The 16164-nt window shown below is 39.5% G+C and overlaps 1 protein-coding gene across 1 annotated transcript in view; it reads right to left on the reverse strand.

The window, feature by feature from the left end:
* The window catches only part of Ghr (growth hormone receptor), a 220593-nt gene that overhangs the window by 22019 nt on the left and 182410 nt on the right, over nt 1–16164 (reverse strand). The window contains exons 4-5 of the mRNA XM_028784683.1: nt 6679–6808; nt 640–812 (exon numbers count right to left, since the gene is read on the reverse strand). Coding sequence (XP_028640516.1) covers nt 640–812; nt 6679–6808 — 303 coding nt within the window. The remainder of the gene's footprint in view (nt 1–639; nt 813–6678; nt 6809–16164) is intronic.

Here is a 16164-nt window from a genome sequence, read left to right on the forward strand (position 1 = left end):
GGTTGTTTTGTTTTGTGATCAAGAAAATCTAGGCTATGATTCTATTGTTTGGCCTGCTTGTATGTATGTGCACCGTGTGCAGACCTGATACCACAGAGGTTAGAAGGATCCTGCAACTAGAGTTACAGGGGGTTGTGAGGCATCATGTGGATGACGGGTCCTCTAGAAGAGCAGCAAGTTCTCTTAACTTCATAGCCATCTCTCAGGCCCTGATTCATTTGTTCATAGCATCTACTACCAGGTGTCTACTTTTTAAACTTAAAAAGATATTTATTTTATTTGTATGGATGCATGTCTGTGTACTGTATGTTTTGTATTTGGAGGCCAGAAGAAGGTATCAGATGCCCCTAGATTCAAGATGGTTGTTAGCTGCTATGTAGGTGGTGGGAAGCAATCCTGGGTCCTCTGGAGAGTAGTCAATGCTCTTATGCACTGAGTATCTCTTTAATTCCACTGGCAAGTTTCTTTAAGCTAGAATCAAGTTAATTGTCTTTTTAGACTCCATTCTTTTAAATTCCTATGAGACAGACTCCATATACCTAAAACCACAAAGTCTTTATACTTGATTATACTTGGAAATTAGAGCTTCCTTAATATGCAGTCTAAAGCTCTGTCAAATGAAACAAACCCATAGCTTACCTATTTCATCAACACTGAAACACTTTTGGTCCAACAAATCACCATTTGTAGTTAGCTTGATGCAGTAGGGTATCCAAATGGAAGTATATGATGAGTTGAAGTAACAGCTGTTTTCTCCAGCAGAGACATAATCAGGACATTCTTTCCATTCCTGGGTCCATTCATGAGCAATTCTGAAATGGAGGGTAAAAAAAGATTAATCATTCCCCAAAACATACCATAGCTTTAGTCAAAGTTTAGTATCTGGCAGCCAGATCCCGTAAGCTAAGACACAAGTATCTTACAACATAAAAATTTAACATTTCAGCGGTACCTCTTCTTAGAAACATCAAATCTATAGACAGTGGTATTAGAATCTGAAGATTGTCAGGAGCCTATGTGGTACTTCTGCCTAAAATAAAAACATCTGTTTATTGAGTATATATGTTGTGAGTTCTCAGCTGGTGGACCGAGTAATTTCTCAGTGACCCAATCACTGGATAAATCATTGATGAAATTGTAATTTGATGCCGTTATTGGGAGTGGCAGAAAACAGAAGTAGGCTTGCTGGAGGAAGCAGGGAACTGAGGATGTAACTTTGGATAGTGATATCTCCTTCCAAGCCCCTCCCCCAGACTGGCTCTCTTCTTTGACAGTATAAACTGAGTAGCCAGATTTGTACATGATACTGCCCCCATTATTTTCTGCCTTCCACTGGCCCATAGCAGCATATTCAGGTTACCATGGACTGAGACCTCTATGACGTGGGTTAAAGTTAAACCCCTCCTCCTTTAAATGGTTTCTTTCATGTGTTTGCTTCAGTGATATGATGGTTGATAAACACAGGTGGGATAATTCATTCTCTCTTTGTTTTATTTACTAGCCTGTTTCAGTTGAGAAGAGGGTAACTGGTGAAGAGGATGCAAAGTGATGGTTTCTTTGGTTAAGAAAGAAGGTTAAAAGTTGGGGCCAGCAAGTTGCTTTAGTCAGTAAAGTGTGTGTTGTGAAAACATGGGGACCTGGATTTGATCCCAAGAACTCATGAAAAAGCTGTGTGAGAAGCACATGGAATCCCAGTGCTAGAGAGGTAGGACAGGAGTGTCCTCCGGCTTGCTTGGCCAGCTAGTCTAGCCTACTGGGCAAGGCTCCAAGTTCAGTGAGAGACTCTATCTTAAAAATTAAGAGGTGGCAAGCAATGAAAGAAGACACCTGACATCAGCCTTGGCCTTCTACATCACACACATATAGACATATATAAACATATATACACACACATCTGTGCACATATATGAGCATGTACATACACAGACAGATACACACACACACACACACACACACACACACACACTGTGCAGGCACAGGTGTTGGGGCTGGCAAGCTAGATGTGGACGGTAGAGAGTTTCCCACTGGTTTGTGGTGCTGGCTGTAATGGACAATAAGAACATAGGCTTGGGAGAGGGCAGGGCCTGAAAGGAAGGAATGAGAAGCCCTGAAGTCAGCTGCATTTACATTTCGTTTTTGACAGCTGTTTCTCAGGCTAGTCATCTGGTACTTGGGACTTATGCAGAATCGGGGGCCAGTGGGACAGCTGTTTCTCAGCTGTTTGAACACACTGGGGATTAAAACACGAGAGATTTCAAAACCGGAGACAGTGAACCATTGCTCAAATTCTAGTTGAGATTCTTACATGCTGCATGTTCCTGGGTGGAAAGGAGACTCCTCTATTACAGGGAAAGTGAGAGGAGAAAACCAAAGGGAAAGATAAAGTGTGCTTGTGCATGCTCGTGAACTGTAGTGGATAGTGAACGGTCAGTTAGGTGACTCACTAAATGGTAGTGACATTCAAACTGAGTGTGAATTATAAAGTTCTATCAAAATTGTCCAGAACACTGGGCATTCAACAATACCAGTGAAGATATAAAGTGTACTTTATGTGATTAATTGTGTCAGTTTTAAAAAGTAAGTCTTAGGATGGTGGGAAAATTCAGGGTAGCTAGTGATCAGCAGGTCTGCACTGTTATAAGGAGCTACCTAGCTCTGTTGTGCTTCACAGTTTCTGTGAGGTTTTCTGACGTTTGACATTTGACAAGCCCTGTTCCCGGGTCTTGTGTGTAAAGCCCTGGTTAGGATTTCTAAATCCATTAGTTCCACAGGACATAGCACTTACAAGAATTAATCTGAACGTGAAGCATGGTAGATCAGGAATAGCTAGTTTAAAACACAACTCCCAATCTCAGGATCTCTCTCTCTCTCCCTCTCCCTCTCTCCATCTCCTCTCTCCTCCTCTCCCTCCCCCTCCCCCTCTCCCTCTCCCTCCCTCTCCCTCTCTCCCTCTCCCTCTCCCCCTCCCTCATCTCTCATGATTTTTGAGACATGATTTCAGAACAGTTGTGTAGTCCTAGGTGTTCTGAAACTTGCTTTGTAGACCAGGCTGGCCTTGAACTCAGAAATCCACTTACTTCTGCCTTCTGAGTGCTGGAACTAAACACATGCCACCGTACCTGGCTAAAATGAATCTCTTAAGTTAGTAAATCTCTGACAAAAACCAAATAACTTTATGAAACATGAAGTCACCTGTCTTCCCTGTGTTCTAGACAAAACATAAGATGATCTAAGGAAGTTACTTTCTTTTTCTTCTTTGCCCTCAAATGAAATTCTTTTGTTTTGCCACAAGACTATCTTGTGATGGGAGTAAGGACCATAAGATATTTCATTAAAAATAGAGAGTGAAAGCAGTATTTCTCTCTAAAGGTTTGGATTGGAGTAAAAGCAAAGAACAGAGAAGTCATACAAACAAAACCAGGCCCACAAACATTTAGTAATTCTAACTAAGGGATGCCAACTGTTAACCATCGTGACCAGCTCCTTCAATCAAGAGCCGCTGGGTCATTTGGAGTCCCTTGAACCCACAGGTCATACATATATCCCACTTCTGTCTGGCATAAACTTCAGGGATGGACATAGCCAACCAAATTCCGCTAACAATAAGGAGACAGATTAGTAGTCACCCTACATCCCAGTGATTTGGATGTAGGGTAATTTCAAATTCTTTAGGATGAAGTCTGATGATACAAATTTTTTTTCAGTTAAAATAAATGGTAAAAAGAGTGGAATGACAAGGCTGATGTTGACAGGCTTCAGCTCACTCCCAGGAAGCCTTCTCAAAGCTCCACCACACTTAGCAGTGCCTCTTTGTGCCAAGGCTCTGCTTTGCATTCAAGCCCAGTTGCCTTCAAGTGCCGAGGCTGGATTTGGCAGGATCTCAATCCCAGGGCTTCAGAGACTTCTCTGAATCAGCTGCTTTCTTAAGCTGGGCCATCTCCTCTGCCAGCTTACCTGGCTAGGATTAGGTCCAAGCAGAACACATGCAGGCCTGTGCCCTTCTGTCCTGTTGACAGCCCAACATGCTTAGATTCATGTATGCTTTGGATTCCAAGAACAGCCCAGTCACATGACCACATCTTCTGGTTCTTTCTGCTTCCACAGACTATCAGTGTTGAATTAAAGTATGCTGTAGTGTTGTGGGTGAGGGATAACAATACCAAGAGTTGAAGTCCCCTCTGTGCTCTTGTCTCTTTGTAAGTGGGAGCTGAGAGCCTATGCATCAGTGCAAACCCATTCTGATAGATTAACCCTTGACTGTCCACTTGACTCTCAGACAAACAAGGCCGAGGGCTTTTGTGGGTTTGGCTAGAATATTCAAAGTAGTTATGTTTTTTGTTTGTTTGTTTTTTGTTTTTGTTTTTTGTTTTTTTGTTTTGTTTTTTGTTTTTGTAGAGAAAATATAAAATCCTGATTTGGGGAGTTTGGTTTGGCACTTCATCATGAATTTGTTTGTATTCATGATATTTAGGGAGGTTGCAATATTTTTCTCCTGAGATCCTAGGTTCCACTAAGGCTTAAACAGGATGTCCTTTTGCATATGTGTGAGATTTTCTTTCCCCTGGTCACACTTGCAGCAGATTTCTTGTTAGTTCCCAGGGTGAGTGCAGACAGGGGATGTTGGGAGGATTGGGATGTGAGGAGGAGGCCTGTAGACAGTTACTGTGACTCAGATGGAAGAAGTAAGAGACAAGCATGTTTGTGAGGGCTTCGTGTCTCTGGATCTATCCTTTGGCTCACAGCTAGGTTAGGTGACTGCTAGGAGGACAGAAAAAATCATTTCACTGGAGTAGAACTGATTCAAGACATTATCCCATTGCTCCTTGGATCAGTTTGGTCAGTGGGGCCTGTATGAAAAAAATCTCACTTGTTTTGATGGCTCAAAGTTGTCTGAGCTACTGAAGCAAAGTGTAAAGATGGCATCTAGTGAGATTCTCTCTCTTTTCATATTAGAAATAACTGAATCAATTCATACATATCCAAAAGTGTTCCCAAACTCTATGTATATCTATCTATCTATCTATCTATCTATCTATCTATCTATCTATCTATCCTATCTATCTATCTATCTATCTGCCTCTACTTTATTAGCCCATACCTCTTTACAGCATCAACCTCAAGATAAGTAAGTGGTGTGTTTGGTGTCAAACTCTCTCATCTCTATGTGCCTTTGGCAGGGGGTACGTCTGTGATGCCTTCCATAACTAGAAGGTGCATAGAGTCAGTCTTTGTTGTTCACTTAAAGTTTTTGTTGTCTGTAAATTAAACACTCAGGTAGGCATTAGAAAGTTCTCATAGACTATTAATAACCATAAGCAGTAAGGAATTACGTTTTGTAGCTTAGGAATCTGGGTTCTATATCATTATTGTTTTAAATTATTATTATATACTAAGAAAATTCTGCTTATTGATTGATGGATTGATGGTTGATTAACTGTGTACTTACTATGCAAAATGCACTGTGTCAGGAATTCTTCCGTCTAAGAAAAATCCTCCTAAGAAGCTGTGAGCTAAGTCTCCTACTCCTAGATGCAAGGAAGCTTAGTTTAAGTAATTTTCTGGCTGTTACTTGGTGAGTAAGGACTGAAGCCAGGACATACTGAAGGAGGCTAGCTTGGACTAACTGCCCTCTCCCATCTTCTTTCCCTTCCTTATCCTCTATGGAGTGGAGCACACCACTCTCAGATCCTTGGATGAGAGTCTAAGACACAGGGTCCTCACTAACCTTGAAGCTTGCCCTTGGTCTTCCCTGGAGGATTATGGAGGAAAGATAAGAAAGTATTTAACTCTAACATTTAAAACAGTGACGTTTTCTTGTACAGCACAGTAAGGTAATTATAGTTGACAATGATTAATTATGTATTTCAAAATACCTAGTAAAGAGGATTTTGGATGGCACTGGCACAAAGAAATGATAAATGCCTCAATTACACCAATTGTCCTGGTTTGAGAATTACGCATCATATAGATATATTCAAATATGACAGAGTATCCTGTAAATTATGCTGATATTGCATAGTAACAGTGGGAGGAGAGGATGGAGGACATGGCGAGGGAATGAAACTTAACGACTGGGTGTTGACCACATTTTCATATGTTTGTTTTCCTCATCAAGTGTCATTCCAGATGATATGAATAAAAAATGAAAGAGCATGTTCCCTCACTTCTTGTAATCAATTGATTTAAGACAATGACCTATTCTTATAGAGAAACCAAGTAATGGAGGCTCTTAAAACACATTTTTTTCAAAGCACAAAGTAAGATTCAGTGGTCTTCTCTGGCCTACAAACATTGGTACAGTCTCTGAGTAGCCCTCTGATTCCTTCACATGTCACTGTCCCAAGTTTCAGTCTCATGTCACCTATACAGGCCCTTCTGATTCTCAATCATGCCAACATGGCTACCGGGACATTGCATCTGTGATTTTCTTTGCCTCCAAAGCCTTTCCCTCATATACCCACACAGTTTTTCTCACTTCATTTCTTCTCCCCAATTTAACACACTACATTAGAGAGATCCCTAAGACCTCCTCAGTTCAAATATTACTCAAGCCTCCGCACACCCGCACATATGCACACAGGCATGCCCACATGCTCTCACTCAGAATTTGAATCTCTCCATACACTCTGCATTGACAATTCAGTGGAGGACAGAGTCAGAAGGGCAAGAAGCCTTCACCTTCTAGCATAGTATAGCTGAATGGATCCCGGCATCTTTAAGTCATGATTATCTCCTTCTGTCCAGTAGCATGAAAACGTCTCCAGTTCAGGGGAACGACACTTGGTGAATCGAGGCTTTCCAGAAGTACCTGCAGAATAAGGAGAAAAGGTATACATGGAATGAGGCAGGTCGTGTAACATCCCATGAAATATACTGTTGAAGGGTGCAAAGCAGGAGCTACAGAGATAAAGCCAGTCTCTCTGGGAGGTGATGCTAACATTTGGAAAAGCTGTTTTCCTAGCTCACCTTCTCAGCACCTATTCCTTGCTACTGTCAGCCATCAATTCTGAAGCCAGAAAGTTGTGGCTTCATTTCCTGCATTATTCCTTAGGGCCTGTTTAAGACTCGGAGCTAGTGGAAAGGATATGGGGGTGAGTCGTTCATCTGGAAGGCATGCCTAGGACTAGAAATGTGATAACAGGGAGAGAGTGGAAAGGTCCTAAGGAATAATGTTTAAGTCTAAAGGTATTGTGTGGTATCTGCTTATAGCATCCCAGAAAAGAATGTTGCAATTTGCAAGAGAGTTAAACTCTATATTAGCTTGGTCTGTGGGGGACTACTCTGATTATGTTAATCGAAGTGGGAAGACTCGTCCACTGTGAGTGGCACCATCTTTTGGTCAGGAGATCCTGAATATGTAAGAGTGAAGGAAGATAGTAAGAAGAACATGAGTATGTATATATCTGTATATGTCGTCTCTCTGCTCTTGACTATGGATGTGACTGACTGCTTCAAGATCTTGTGACTTGGCTTCCCTATAATGCTGGACTGTGACTGGGATTTATGAGGTAAAATAAACCTGTTCTTTATCAAGTTACTACTGTTGGGGTATTTTATCACAGCAACAAAAAATTAAGACAACACACCAAAAGAGTTTTTATTTTAGGGTTGGGCTCCACTCATTCATGTGTGCAGTGTTCAACAATCACTGAGCAATTACTTATGGGTAGCCAGTAGATTAATAATCTTTACTTCCTCAGGTAGTATATTTAGTGCAAGGATTATGACAAACCAGTCAGAGAATATTTTGCATAAAGAGGTTGGGTTCACCTCTGAGAGGGAAAAACCATGAGTTACTGTTTCTTAGTAATTTCTGCCCTGCATATATTCTCTTGTTCTGTGCAACTGCTATCACTATATTTTTGAGTTCTTATGTATATATTCATATTTAAAAGTTGATTTATGTGTATGGTACACTTCTATTATATAAAAAGGATGACCAACCTGGCAAATGTTATATTTCATATACATAGATATGTCCTCTAAATCACAAAAAGAAAATATTTTTCTTTTAATCCTTATAAAATGTATTTCTAAGAACATACTGAACTGCCATTCTCTTATGTGTGTACCACTAATATTTTTCTTTCTTCCTTTCTTTCTTTCTTTCTTTCTTTCTTTCTTTCTTTCTTTCTTTCTTTCTTTCTTTTTTGTTGTTGTTGTTGTTGTTTTTCGAGACAGGGTTTCTCTGTGTAGCCCTAGCTGTCCTGGAACTCATTCTGTAGACCATGCTGGCCTCAAACTCAGAAATCCACCTGCCTCTGCCTCCCAAGTGCTGGGATTAAAGGTGTGCGCCACCACTGCACTAATATTATTCTTAAAATACTCAGGTATATACTGGTGCCACATGTAACTAGGTGACACCTCATTGTCCGCAGCCAAGAGTTCTCAAATAAGGTTTTGTTTCCTTCCCAGTAGGCATTTGGCAATGACTGGAGAGAGACACTGTTGACCATCAAGTCTTGGTAGAGAAGTGATTTTGACATCTATTAGAGATGTGAACAATGCACAGGACAGTGGGCGTGGCAAACAAAAGTCTGGACTAATGTCAGTCCTGTCTTGTTCCAAATAAACTACAGCATAAGTTGCACAGCATACTTTTCCAAAATTCAAATACATGCACACAGAATGAAATAAACACACAAATATCCAGAGCTTTAATCTCTCCTATGCCATAGCTTATCTAAATGTTGTTGTTCAACAAAGAAAAATGTTTTGCATTTTCAAGTTCATAGGATAGTCTGGGATAATTCATGTCAGATATTTAAAGTTTCAGTTAATTCAGAAGCATTTATGATGCCTGGCTGGCACTCTTAAGTTTCCCTAAGAAACACAAAGTAACATTGTATCTTGGACTCTGCTTTTGAAGAGTTATTGGGCTGCAGATAAAATAATGTATGCACATATGTAGACACAGCTAAGAATAAAGGTAGTGAAAGGCAATGATTGCTTTAGGAAATCAGAGAAAGAAATGGTTAGTAAGAATTGAAATACTTGTATCTAAGGATAGAAGAAGGTTTAAAAAACGAGGAAGGATTGAGTAAACGTCTCTACCTAGTTTTCTGAGATGAAAAACAAGCAGATAAAGTTTACTAACCAAACATCAGTAAGTTGTATGTTAGAGTTAGGTTTGTTTATCCACGAATCTACTAGATTAAGATCATTATTCTAGCATGTTCTCTGACCGTCTGTCTCTGGATATTAAGATTGAGACTCATGGGACTAGATATCACTGTAACAGAAGGCACCATGCAAACCTAAAAATGATGGTGGTAACCAATAGTCCTACCTAGCTCTGACACCCAGGAACCACATCAATGACCAGTATGGGACAATAACCCTAAAGTGCAGTAGTGGGACACATACTTTGGTGGTAACTAACAGCTCTCTCTTGAATTTAAGACCCACTCAACAAGAGGGAAACCATGGTTGATACAGGAATTTTCAGTGCTAATGGAGTCATGGTTGTTGGAAGAGAATCTACAACCATTTCTTTACTAAACCAGCATATCCCTAACAACAATGTATAAACATTTGTCCTTATATACAGATAAATGTAGTCTTTACTCCTTGCCAAGGAAGTGTCTATTTGCAACAGATCAAGACTATTTCAGAAAAACCACAACCAATCAAAATATAATTGTAGATTCCAATCCCATTAAATACACCTACAAAATACTTCCATACCTAAGACTCAGAGAGCATTGCAGAGGAGGGGTTGGCAACACTGTAAGATCCAAAAGATCAGGGAGTTTTCTGTGAGATTGTGTCTGAATGTCAGAAAATATACCCACAATGTCTTACCAATATGACTATCAAAACATGAACTGAACAACAGACATGCCGAAGTGGATGGGGGAAGGACCCATAAGACTTCAACCCTACACAAAGAACTATAGGAACTGAAGAAATCTTGGAGTGAGAAAAATGATTTTCCCCAGAGAAGAGCACATCAATTGGCTACTAATGTCAAAGAGTCAGCCTTGAAAACACACATACAAGTAACATTATACAGACTGAACAGGTTAAATTTAGAAATGTGCATGTGTATATGTATATATTCATATATACATATATACACACACATATATGTATATATGCATAAATACATATATGCATACAACAATGATTGATGAAAAAAGAGGCCATGAATTTGAAGGAGAGTGGAGAGGGTTATGTGGGAGGGATTGGGGGGAGAAATGGAAGGGAGAAATGTAAGTATATTATAATCTCAAAAGAAAAGAAAAAAGATTGAGATTCATGGATTGGGTACCTGCATGCTAACTCTTTCCAATTGGACATGTGGGTCTAAGTTCTGGCAGCATATTATTATCACTTGGAATATTAAAAACGAAATCTTGGAGGACTAATTTAATTAGTTTGGGATGATGCCTGAGCATTGTTGAAATGCTCCAGGTGATTGTGATGAGTCGAGGATCACTGACTAGAACAATGAGCTTCTTTGTATAGTACACCAGCACAACAATGAGTTTCTCAAGTGCTTATACTGAAAGGCCCTCCAAATACCGAGTCTGGGTGGGGGGAAACATGCCAAATAGGGGATTGCATTAGCAAGGTGAAGCAGCATGAACAGAATCCTGGGGAAGTGGGGCCGGGGCGGGGGGCATTCCATGTAATAAGGATGCAAAGCTGCTTCTGTAACTCTCAGAGGATAGCAGCATGCTCAACGTGACTCTCTGCTGTCCATGACTGGTTTGATGTCGGTCTCTCAAGTAGACCAGGGCTGAATTTCCACTTGCGTGGAGCAGAAATGCAAGCTCAGAGCTGTCTTCCAGGGCTTCTTCCATTGTAGTTTCTAATGTTTGGTGCTGAGAGTTCAGCTGTGCAAGTTGTCGTAGTCATGGAAGTTAGTGTTAGATACTTGGAAGCAGATCCTGGGAACAAGGTTGACACCCAGGCTCCAGCTCTGTGTCATTCCAGAGAGAAGAGCCATGAATGCTTTGGCAGAGAGTTACAAGGGCCCATAGAGCACATCATTAATATAACCATAGAAAGACAAGCTTGGAAGTCAGTGGGATTTAAGACTGAGTCTCAAATGTACAACTTGCTAGCAGAATTAATCCCCATTCTTTGTAGTCACTGAGAAATGAGTTACACTGAATACTTGACTTGTGATTAGTTTTTGGCAAATAACTACTACCAGGACCGAGGAGAGCAACACACCATTTCTAGTGCTTTAGTAGATTCAGATACCTCTGGGAGTTGACTTTCAAGGAAAACCAGAAAAACTTTATTTGATCTTAGTCTAAAAATACTTCATAATTAAAATATGAACCCCTGGCAAGGTGAAACTCTTCATAGCTAATCACAATGGAAGCTTTTTTCTATTTGTCTAGCCAGAATTTCTATGTTAAGTGTCTAGAATCCAACAGAACTTTTTATACTTTTGCATTTTTGGTATCTTAGACTAGGTTATCTATGTTCCCCGTGCCTTCTTGTGCATTTGAAATATTTAACATCATTCCTACTGTCTGCCTACTAGATGCTAGGAGGGCTCTTTGCATGACCGCCCTATGTCTCCACATTCCAGAATTTACATCTTGGGCAACAGAGTCACATTTAATGATAATAGCTTCTGAATGGAAATGTATCACAGAATTACAGAACTGTTCTGATTACTTTTAACTTGAGTAATTGAAAAATATTTTGTGTGTAGTAGGTGTGTGGTGTGTGTATGTGTGTGTGTTAGTGTGAACATTTTATGGTGCATGTGTGTGGAAATCAGAGGACAAGTTTGGTTGTTGGTTCTCACCTTCTGCCTTGTCTGAGACACGTTTCTTTGTTTTTCATCATTGCCTATACCAAGAGAGATGACCCACGGGCTTCTGGAGCATTGGAGATGCATGCTGTTGCACCATGGGTTCTGGAAGTCTGAATTGAGTTCTCACACTTGCATGACAATTGCTTTACCAACTGAACCATCTCTTCATCCCCCTCCCCCCAGCTTTGAATATAACCAGGACATTTACTTAAGCAATGTATAAAAGTATTCTAGAAGAAATTAGGCTCCTACTGTGTGCCACACTCCTAGCATGTGCTTTGTCATTTCATACACAAACTTATTGTGTGTAAAATATTGTATGTTAGCGTTATGATCCTCACTTATAGTTAAGGGGCTGCTTCTGAGAGGTCAGATAATTTCTAGGCAAAACACAGATGTGGTAAATAGTAAAGCTGGGACAGGAAACCACAATTTTCTCACTTCAAAGCTCTTCTCCCCATATGGTATGCTGTAGGTTTTTTTTCTTTTTGGCATTAAGTTCAAAGAGTTATAGGCATCTATGAGCTGCTAGATAGCTGTAGAGTCCAGAGCCTAGAGACTAAGTGCTGTGGACACAATCTGAAAACGGCTTCTAGTTAACCTTTTACTCTATGTATGTGAAATAAATGGGAAAAACAACATCATTATAAGAAACATATGTATCGCCTCCAGGATGTGCCAGATTTTCTTTTCACAGAAATGAGAAACTGAAGATGGCCCAGACTCAGAAAATCGTCTGACTGACGGAGAAAATAAGACTCATAAGGCAACCCCTAAATGAAACATTGTAGCGAATACTGAAAACACTATGGAGAGTTGTTTAAATAAAAGGATACAACATTCTAAGCTAACTTGGGAAGTGGATTATTTACAAGAGTCCAAGTCTAAATTTCCATGAGTGGTCAGGAGGCTGGAGACTTATATATGATTAGCTTATATATTAATAGGTGGACAAGTCCAGTGACAGCTCTTGAGAATACATGAAAATAAAATCATGGCCTGTATTTGGTTCTTCCTTTTCCAAGTCAGGAGCTCTGCTCACCAGAGGTCAGATATTCACATAGAAATGATGTTCATTGCAGGCACAGAATTGTCTTCTGGGGCATGACTTTGGCTTATTTAGAGTAATAGGTTCTTGGAGTTTGAAGGTAGCCATACTTACCATTCCATTTTTACCACATGCAGAAAAAGATTCTATCTAAAGAAAGACCAAACTGTCGATGATCCTGTGGTTGGTAAAGAGTGAGGGTATGCCTTCTACTGTGAAGTGAAAAATCATGGTTTCTATTACTCTTCTCTACTTAACCATGTTCCTAAGAGTTGTTCCTAACTAATAACCAAGGGTACCACTTGCAGGGTTTGGCTTGCTCCTGAGCCCCTACACTGCATGACAGAAAGTGATGTTGATTTTCAGTTCACAGTAATAAATTGGAAGCTTATGAGAAACCCAAACTGAAGAATCATTCTGAGTATTAATGAGCTCAAATTCCACGTCACTACATATTTCCATACACTAGGTGGCAGCAAATAGGTATTTAGGTACATAGTCAACAGACTGGCAGATTGGAAACAAAATGAAACTAAGCCTTTGGATCTAATACAAGGGGATTAATCTCTTGATGCTCTCAGACATACACGCCAAAGCCAGAGCTCTTCTCGTAAGTTTTCTTTACTGAGGTTGCCCTTTAAAAACTGTTAGTGGTGGACAGCTACAGCTTGGAGAACTTGGAGCTGTCAGCTGCTCTTTCCTGGGGCGGCATGGCAATATGCTATGTATTTCAAGAATGGTTTTCCTAGCATGGAGAGAAACAATCAGTGACAGGGACTGGGCAGACAGGAAGACAAGTTTAAGGGAGCATGTTGCAGGATGTGCTCCAGAATCACAGGGCAGAAAAAAAAATGTCAGCAAAGACTGGCTGGGAATCCTGGCAACAGAGATATTTAAAATTAAGTGAAATTAGTATCTACACATTCATCCATATGAACCCAAACATTATCTAGTGTCTCAGTTGGTTATGTCAGGTGATCCATTAAGGGATAGAAAGGAAATATATTTTATGTGCTATTTGTCTCACATAGAAAAATAAAGAAAGATTTCTAGTATTGCAGATAAGACTCATAGACAGTCTTCATTAAACCTGTGTACATGAGTCACACATCACATTTGCTATGAGAGGAACTTCACAGAAAGAGTAGGAGGGTCATGATTCAGGGTGCTTGTTCATAGACTCATCCCTCGACTCTTCATGTAGAAGTTTTTCAGGCTCTTCTTGGCTGATTTAAAGGCTATACAGACTTAAGAGATATGAAGTTGCTCAGCTATAATTGTCTTGTAACAAATAAGTGGCCTAAAAAGATTCATGTAAAGAAATTTCAAATTAAAGGTGAGCTGATAATGTAAGTTACTGATCAGAAAGGAGCTGATGGGATGCTTTTCATAGCTTCAGAAAAAGCTCTCATGAGGTCCAAGCAAATCTGAAGGAAGTTAACCTCTAAGTCAGAAAAGACTCTCAAGACTATTTGAACAAAGATTGACTTCTATTCTTACTATGAGTGAACCTCTAATTTGTTGTGTGCTGCAACACTTTTAAAATAACCCATTGATAAACAAGGTACAGACTCTGCCTTTAAATTTCTGTTTTATAAACCACTAAATGAGAGTTATCTCTTCCTAAATAAGTAAACTTGCTAAAGTATATCAAGTATATCAAGAAGCATTCTGCTCTAATAAATATTAAATAAACTTTAGAACATCATTTGATTCAACTATATACAAAATTTAAATATGTATATATATGCATATAGAAATTTTAAAATTTACATTTTATATACAATTACTAAATATGTATGTATATACATATGCACATAGACTATAGTGATATGGATTGAATTCAGGGCCTGTGCAGAAGCTAAGAAAGCTCTCTACCACTGAGTTATATCCTCATCCTATAAATGTATTTTTATGTATAACCTATGACAAACAAAATATCTTAGAGTACTACGTATGTGTAAGCAATTTATAAGCATGTAAACATGTAAATTGTGGCTGTGTGACTATGTTACTAATAGGATATAGAATCCAAACTTTTATGACTTGAGACAGCTTAATACATTTATAAATAACGAAGTAAAATGAAGCAAGAAACATAGACTCTCAGTCTTCTGAATTAGTCCATTTTCCATTACCATTATGAACTATCTGAGGCTTAGGAACTTATAAAGGAAAGCCATTTATTTATTTTGCATTTCTAAGATTCAAGATCAAGCCTTGGCTTCAGTTCATCTTTGGTGAGGGGCTCATGAGAGATGGCGACACAAGGTTAGGAGTGTGGTGAGAAAGATCTCATGGTAACACAGGAAGCCAGAGGGACTAAGGAGTTTGTGCCCCATGCTTTTAAAGAACATCTTTCTTGGGAATGAATTGTGATCTGCTAAGAACTACATGCCTTGCTTTTTCTTTGACTATTTGTGTTTATTGTATTTCTTGTTCCTTGACTATTTGCATCTATTGTATTGCTAGACCCTTAACCTAGAACTGACCTTAATACATGCATGTAATCAAAATGGTATAAAAGCATAAAGGAGGAGGGGGGATGGGATAAGGGGTTCTAGGGAGGGGAAATGGGGAAAGGGGATGACATCTGCATTGTAAATAAATAAAATATCCAATAAAAAATCCCCTCCAAAGTTAAGGCTCCCAATAATCTAAGAACCTTTTTCTAAATATGGCTACTTAAAGTCCCACCACCTCATGATACTGTCATACTGGGACCAAATTTCTGATTTGAATATTTTTGGAGATACACCATATAGAAACAAGAGCATCCTTACAGAAAATAAACTGTCAATTTGCTGTTAAAACACTTTCGTTTTGTTCTCCTCGGCTTCCACATTTTCCCTGATGTTGCTAGGTATACACTTTTGTGCACAGGTCCAAGATATAGAGTTGAGATTTTTATTCCCTTCTAATGCTCCAGATGCCTTCATCCTTAAAGATTGCTCTGTTGGAAGCAGAGTTGCAGGAACTATTAAGAAGGAGATGACGGCCCATCAGATAAAATGTTGCTATGTGGAAAGGGAACAGACATCTGAGGAAAGCCAACACTCTTCTTACCATTAAATCTTCCCAATTAAAGTAAAACAACACTCAAATTTGTCTCCAGTATTTTGTGCTATATAAGGAATAGCTTAAGTAAAAGTTGTGCACAGGTGTGGAGAAATCTGTTTGCTGTTATGAGGTAGACACATGAAGAATTTCCCTTCCAGATGAGAAGCTTCTATGGCTCTGATGATTTCCCTGCTGACAGACTTTTTGTTCATTCTTTTCTCCCCCTCTGCCTCCCTCCCTTCTTTCCTTCTTCTTTTGAGGAGAGGCTCTTGCT

This window comes from Grammomys surdaster, unplaced genomic scaffold (assembly GCF_004785775.1).
Source record: "Grammomys surdaster isolate TR1022 unplaced genomic scaffold, NIH_TR_1.0 124640, whole genome shotgun sequence".
Classification (NCBI taxonomy): domain Eukaryota; kingdom Metazoa; phylum Chordata; class Mammalia; order Rodentia; family Muridae; genus Grammomys; species Grammomys surdaster.